A 7523-nucleotide genomic window follows, 5' to 3' on the forward strand; every position below is an offset into this window, starting at 1 on the left:
TTAAAGAAACACCACCAACTTGAAATCTTGTCTCATTTTGATAAATTATACCTACCTGCTGTCTTGTCATTTTTTGTGATCATTTAACTGTACTTTCTTGTTGGAAGAAGAAGAATCTTTTTCAGTAGGTGAAAAGATATATGCAAAATGGATTATGCTGGGGGAAATGCGATAAATGCTTCCAAATGTAAAATAAATTTGGGGGAAAAAGGAAATTGTTTTTCCCCTCTCATTTCTTCCAGATCTTAGCAACTTACTACATTTGCATTAACACTTAGTTATATTAAAGTAATAATGTTCTTTTACAAAAAGGTGGGAGTGAGACTTTCAAGTTGATGCTATTCTTTTAATGGGAATAATGTTCTCCTAGGATATACAGCATGAAAATTGATTCTCCCCTCCCCCACATTCCTTTCTACCTCTTTACTGTAGTAGAGATACAATTTTTATTACTACAAGTCCTCATTTCACTTCTCATTCATGACTCTGTTTTCACTAGCAGAAATAATTTTAATCCTTTTCTTCTGGGATTCTGGTGCTTGAAAATGTCCCCTCTCCACTCACATTGTCTAGTTTCTTTGATGGGATTTGACAAATATGAAGTTGATGCTCATGCGTGCCTATGTGTCTCCGTGCATATAAAAGTAAACTTGCCTGAAAGTTGTTGGGAGCGTTATGAGAGATCCTGCTCATCTTCATGGACTATAGGTTGTTTTCCAGTTTTAGAGAAGAGCTCTTGAATTAATTTGTAATAGGTTTATACTTGAATAACAAAAGTGAGGTAATTAAGATGTATGAATTTTATTCATTTTGCATGTGTAACAACTTAGCTGGCTTTTAATTGGGGAAAAAAAGCTGCTAAAAAATTGCACAGGGGTAATTCAAAATAAGAAAAATCAGGAAACAAAGGGGGAAAGCAATAGGACTCATGATGTTGATTAGAATATTTTTTACATCTCTGTATATTTCCTTTGAAATTCTTTGGATTATGAAACATAACAGTGCCTAGACTTAAGAAATTAAATTTTCTTTTCATTCAGCAGAGACATGAACAGCATCCCCCAGTATCCTGAAACCTTATGTCCCAATTTCACTGACATAGCTGCAGATCCTGACAAAAATAAAGGTCAGTAACTTTATTAACAACTGAAGCTGGTTTTACCACACTTTGTCAAGCAGTTTCAGTGATGTTGCTAATGACACTTGTATATACCAACTTGATAGCCATGTTGTTATTAGAACTTGACTTAGTTCTAAACAAGTTAAGAGCAAAGTTAGCAAATGAAAGCTTATACTATGCCATTTTTTGCTGTATCTTCTCTGCGTGAAGACAGCATTTAGCTTTCAACTCATGTTTTAGGTATTCTTTTTCATCCTCTTGCTTTGCACAGGTTTATGTCCAAAAGTAATGCAGTTGGGACATCAAGAGCACTGGTTGCTGTGTTAAAATGAAGCTCAGCATCAATTCAAATACGGCCATTTTTTTCTCTAAATTTCCACAGTTGGGGCTTGCTGTCTTTGAAAGCAGTAATGAATGAGGTTGGGTTGGGCTGTTAAAAGTCTTGAGTTTTCATTGTTTGTGTCTCAAAGGGAAGCAATTTTAACTTGTTGAGTGGGATTCATAAAAGCAACAGGCTACATGGTGAGGTGGAGTTTGAAAGCTGGTTAGGATGCATGGGTTCTTTAGGCAGCAGAACTGCCTGCTTGTGGCTGTCCCTTTCACTGTAGGTTTAACCTGTGTCTGGTAGAATAGAAATGCTGATTAAACTTTTTCTGCAGTAGCAATATTCATAATATGTATCATGGGAAATAATGAAATAGAGCTAACTTTGCAACCGTTGTCTTATGGGGACTGCTAATTTGGATTTTTTTCCTTTCTCCAGCTGCCTGTTCTCGCAGAGTTGATAGGAACCAAGTGTCTGTGGGCAGTCTACTCAGTCTGTAGAGAGCAGCACAATGAGTATCTGCCCTAGGGGCTAAATACAGCCATAACGAGTTTGCATATTGTTTGGTTGTGAATGGCTCTAGTCTATTAAAAAACTGACCCTGTTCCTGCTGCATTTGTGTGGTTGGACTTCAGAGATGGTTACTGACTGATGGGTGGGGGCGAGGAGGAGGCTGATGGGGCTCGCATCCCTGCCGTCCATCCTGCTGTGAGGAAGGGTGCCACCTTGGTGCTGGCAGCTGATGACTTAAGGCCTCTCTGTAGGAATTTGTTGCCCTGCTTTGTTGAATTTCAGCTTCTCAGTTCAAGTATTTATATATATATATATTTTAACAAATAGAAATTTTCAGATTTAAGGTGGACATTCATCACCAAAAAAAAATGGATTGGTTAGTAACAGCGGACATTTTATCTCGCATACAGTCATTATTGTGAGTCTGAGAATAAAGTGTCATTGTGACATTCAGAGTTTGTGGAGCCGCCTTCTTGTTCTGCATTTCATTCCATTTTTCCCTTTTTAGGTCTTTACCCAACAGGAGACTTGTGGCCTGCCCAGCCAGTCTGCCTGACAAACAGTTTAAACTACAACCTTGAGAACAATATTCCGTGCATGATCCAAGAAACCCCCTCTGTCCACAACAGGCAAGTTATGTTTTATGTAAACAGTATGGATAGTGCTTTGTTCAGGTTTCTGTGATGCAGAGGACTGCACTTGAGCTTATCTTACAATATTTGTAAGGAAGGTAATAGTCAAAGTTAAATTGTTGCTGTCACTTCAATCTTAGTTCTAGTTGTTCATGCCCTTCCATTAGTACATCATGATTAATTTTGCTAAGACAAGTTCGCTGGTGTTCCTGCTCATATGTAGGTATTCTGGAACTTTTTTCAAATTTAATTAAATACTTTTTGGAAGGCTTTGAATTTTGCACTACTTTTGCATTGCCAGGCAGAGGGCTCGGCTTTTAGGTTTGTTTTCCTCTTGCTAAATACATAGGTTCTATGTATGTGTTATGCAGTTGTATACTCATGTTAAGTAGCATGGAGAGAAGTTGTTAAATAAAAGCAAATAGTCCATTTTGAAGGTGGTGTAAGGATAAAAATTGATCTGTTTGAAGCTCTGTGTAGATTTGGGTCAATCTTCCTGTAGTAGTGAAGTTGAATAATTCTGGTACTTCAGACACTGCAAATTTTACTAGTGAAAGATGCACCACAAACTAATGAGAAGAAATACTTTGCCACCCCATTCCAGTGAAATACGGCCAGTTCTTCAAGTCATATCCTGTCATCTGAAATGACAGAGTGGTAACGCGGAAATCCCCAAGTGATGGTCTTGTGATCCCAACCTGGCTGCCAGCCTCGGTGCTAACTGTCTTGTCAACAAACTGCAGCCCTAATGATTGGGAGCAATTGTTGGTGCTCTGTCTGACTCTTCAAGTCAAATGAAATATATGGTGATTTGTGGCGGACTCTGTATTATGCTACTTTGCTTTCATATGCCCATCTCAATTTGGACTTTATATGCAAAATTTCGTGTAATTATTTATTCATATGTAGTAGTGGTTAACTTAGAACTTCTTGCCTGAATAGTAAAACTGAATTAGCACAACGTGATGTGAAATGCTTTTGTATGCCTACCTTGTCCAGATTGGGTCCAGACTTGGACTTCCTCAAGTTCTGTGCATAGCAGGGCTTGTTTCACTTCTGATACATCTTTAAGAATTACATTTGGAAAGTCTTCTTGAAATCCTGAAATTATTTTAATTAAAACAAGTCTAATCCCTAAAAATTCATGTTTGGTTTAGAAAACCTATTGTTTAACAGGACTCTAACATGTGTGGTAGCGAAAGTAGAAGTCTCCATTTTAATTGCTATTCTCAAGCACTCAAATGCTTGAAAATGCATTACATTTTCTTCTATTTCAAATCACATTATTTCACTTTCCATCTACTGTTTCCATGGTTGTGGGAAAGAAGTACAATTCTTTTCTTTTTACAGAGGAAGAAGTTGAACCCAGTTAGGTGGGTTCAATTACGCAACTTCACTACTACACATTCACTTTGCTCCTTAGGTTAAAGGACTCTGGTAGCTGTCATTACAAGTTGTTCATCCTCCCAGAGGAAAAAGAGCTCAGTGAGAGAATCACTGTGATTACGTAGTGGCACAGAGTAGATACTGGCAGAATTGGCAAGCGGAATGTGAAAAGCCTCATCGTTGGTTACAGGTGTTTTGCATCCAACAGCTTTACATCAAATAAGCATTTCTAAATAATTTGCAGAAGTTCTGTGAGTTGTTTCTGACAGCAGATTTTTTTTTTTTTTTTTCCTTGGGACAGCTTCATTGACTGGAATGCAGCTTGTGACAGCCAGTTTTCCAACATGTATTGTCCCCTAGAGATGAATGAATATGGTGCTTTCCCAGAAGGTAAGATGAAACAAAGCTTATGAATTATCACTGAGCGTGTTTTTTTTCTCTCACCTTTTGCAGGACAAAAGGCTGAACTTGTCTATAAACATCTGGGCATTCATTGCTTAAGTGGACTTTACAGTTTCCAGCTGACTGGATGCTCTGTAGTAATAAAAAATGTCTGCGTGTGGTGGATGAGAAGACTGGTCTTCGCATGGAGTTATTAAGTCTGAAAAGCCGGTATACAGGACTCTGTCTGAGAGGGAATAGAGAGAAATGCTCGTGACCACAGTATTACACAAATCTTTTTGCACAATTTTCTTTGTTTCCCCTCTGGCAGGCTTCTGCCTTCCAGTGTGTGAAACAGAAGGCCTCTTGTGACCAATTACCTTTCCAGGCTAGAGTTTCTTGGCTTGGGAAGCACACTGGCAGCAACCTAGATTTCTTTAGCATTACCTAAGCAATAATTAAAGGTCAGGCTACAGTATCACAGGCAGCACGGTGATCCCTCGGGTGCTTAGAGCTGAGGCATGTTGGCAGTGAAGCCTGGGCAGGCTCTGCCATGCACATTCTGTGGCTAATAAAGACTCTGTTCTCCAGTAGAGAGATTGCCAACTCTTTATCCCGTCCTCCTGATAGCAATTTGTTAGTGAGTTCCTAATACAGAGTGGTAGTCTTGTTAACAGAAATTGTTACGCTTCACTGCTGTGCTGCCCTGAAGGTGCCTGAAGTCACTTGAAGGCTTAGGTCGGTTCCAGCCTGGCTCAGTCCAAGAAGATTCAATGTTCCTCCACAGAAACGTTAGTAATGTTTGTAATGCAAAAGCCTTACTTTGTCTTCCTGCTTTTATGAACTGCAGAAAACATGAACTACCCCAGTGGCTTCCCGGGTACTGCAGCGGTGCAGAATACAGCCTTCATTGACCAGAACTGTCCCTCCACCTGGAACGCACCTCCCGACATGCCACCTACCTGGGAGCCTGCCAGTTACGTCAACTCCACGGTGAGTATGGTCACGGCGAGGCACTGCCTTCATGTGCCTCTTCAAAGCCCTCCCAATGTCTTTCCCCTGCCTGTTGCTCGTGTGTTCTTCATGAATCCTTTAAGTAGCCTGATGGACATATTTAATGCTGGCATTGGTAGCGTGGCTTTCTCCCAGTCGTTGGTCGAGGTTCTTACTGGACCTTGTCTGTGAAATTTTAAGACGGATACTTTTGCCTGAAAATTGACTAAAATCATCTTACATATGGAAAAACATTTTGGACTTGCGTAGTCTACTGAGACTTTTTCCTATCAAAATCAGCCTTTCCAGATGAGGGTAAAACACAAAAAGTGCTGACAGCAAAACCCAGAGAGATTTGGAAATTGTAGAGCTGAATGGACAGCTGCTCTCAGTGACTTCGACAGGTTTTTTTTGCTAGGAAATCCAAGTGATTTAAGCTGGATTTGTGCAGATTTCTGAATGCTGACTTTGAGCTGTTACGCTCTAGACTAGCCATGTTTATGTCATCTCATAGTGCAATGTAGTGACTTCAGTTCAAGGTGGTCTTTAATTGTAACCACCTTCTCTTCTGCTCATATTTCAAAATCTTCTATTTTAGAATTTTTTTTTTTATTTACAATAGGTTTATTTGGAATAAAACTAACCAAATAAAGAAAGAAATATTTCCAACTGCAAAAGTGAAAATTCTGCTGTGTTAAAAAAGTGGCAAAACTGGGAGAAGACTGTTTCCTAAAATAAATGTGGCTTTATTTCATATTTTATTCAGGAATGCCAGGAAACACAGAAGGTACAGATTGGAAAATACATTAGATAATTCAGTTCATTTCCCTGGCGAGCTTTTCCCCACAATACATTTCAGTGTTTCATTCAGTTTTAAAAGTCCCAAGACTTCCATGACCTTCTCCGAGAGACTTCCTCACAGACTAACACATCTTGCCCTCCAGGAGGTTCTTTATAAGCTTTCGAAATTTTCTAACTAAATTCCCTAGCTCCCAGTTATAGTCTCTTTTCCATGCTGAATATGCCTCTCTGCTCCCGGCATGCACAGTCTTTTAGTGCTGACACATACTTCAACCTTTTTCTTGTCATTTCTTAGGCCTCCTCCTCTTTTAGCTCTCGAAACACGCGTGGTGCTCTTCACGTGTCTTCCATTTCTCCCTTAGCTTTTCTTAACAGCCTGACCAGAGCTGAGTATTGTGTTCCTGTTACGGGAACATCGGTGCCGTGCAGGAAGGAGCTCATATGGCTTCATTTAGCGAAGTGCCTTTGCACACACACACTAATTCCGCTGGACTATTTTCAGCAGCCATGTTGCTTTGTGAACTCGTGTGCAATTCTCTACTTGTGCGTTTCCTAAGTTTTCTGCATAAACCCTGCTTCCTCCCATTTAGTATTACATTTCCACGTTTTCTTTGGCAAATGGTCTATTTTGCAGTTTCCCATGATAACTTTGTCTCGCCCTACAGCCCTACCTCTCAAGCACCCGAAGCTTGTCTCCCATGTCTGGACTTTTTGGTTCCATCTGGGCACCTCAGAGTGATGTTTATGAAAGCTGCTGCCCCGTCAGTGCCACCACCCAACACTCGACCCACGTGGAGAACCAGGCAGTGATGTGTAAGCAGGAATACTATCCGAGGTTTAACCCCTTCCGTGCCTACATGAACTTGGACATATGGACTACAGCAGCCAATCGAAATGCAAATTTCCCACTTTCAAGGGACTCGGGTTACTGTGGAAACGTGTGAAAGGAATTTGATTTAAAAATGTGAATAAAGATGCTTGCAATTTTGATTACTAGAGTAAGCTGGTTGTTGAATAGATTACAATGTTGGTGGATATTTTGGCACTTTTATATTGAAAATAAATTTTTTTTTTACTGAAGTCTGAGCATTCGGTGCATTTTCAAGAGCAAAGCATGTGCAGGATGCTGTGATTGTCAGGGCAAGGCTATAAATTTAAAGCCCAAATTTTCTTAAGAATAAGGACAGAATCGGGTTGTTAAAATGATCTATGAATCTGTACTGCACGTGTTTCTTCTGAAGTTTACATTCTGTGGTTTAAATTAGGAGTGGTTTAGCTTTTGTAGGTACAAACTTCTATGCCTAAGTAGTGGCATCGGTGCCAAACAAACAGTAACATTGGGGACCTACCTGGTCATGCGGATCAGAGATTT

At 39.9% G+C, this 7523-nt stretch overlaps 1 protein-coding gene across 1 annotated transcript in view; it reads left to right on the forward strand.

Moving 5' to 3' along the window:
• Window positions 1–7229, forward strand: part of TMEM131L (transmembrane 131 like) — an 84269-nt gene extending 77040 nt beyond the window's left edge. Inside the window, exons 31-35 of the mRNA XM_074147581.1 lie at window positions 1044–1126; window positions 2467–2587; window positions 4278–4366; window positions 5208–5350; window positions 6817–7229. Of these exons, the coding sequence (XP_074003682.1) occupies window positions 1044–1126; window positions 2467–2587; window positions 4278–4366; window positions 5208–5350; window positions 6817–7095 (715 nt within the window). The 3' untranslated portion in view covers window positions 7096–7229. The remainder of the gene's footprint in view (window positions 1–1043; window positions 1127–2466; window positions 2588–4277; window positions 4367–5207; window positions 5351–6816) is intronic.
• Window positions 7230–7523: the final 294 nt, after the last annotated feature.

This window comes from Numenius arquata, chromosome 5, assembly GCF_964106895.1.
Source record: "Numenius arquata chromosome 5, bNumArq3.hap1.1, whole genome shotgun sequence".
Classification (NCBI taxonomy): domain Eukaryota; kingdom Metazoa; phylum Chordata; class Aves; order Charadriiformes; family Scolopacidae; genus Numenius; species Numenius arquata.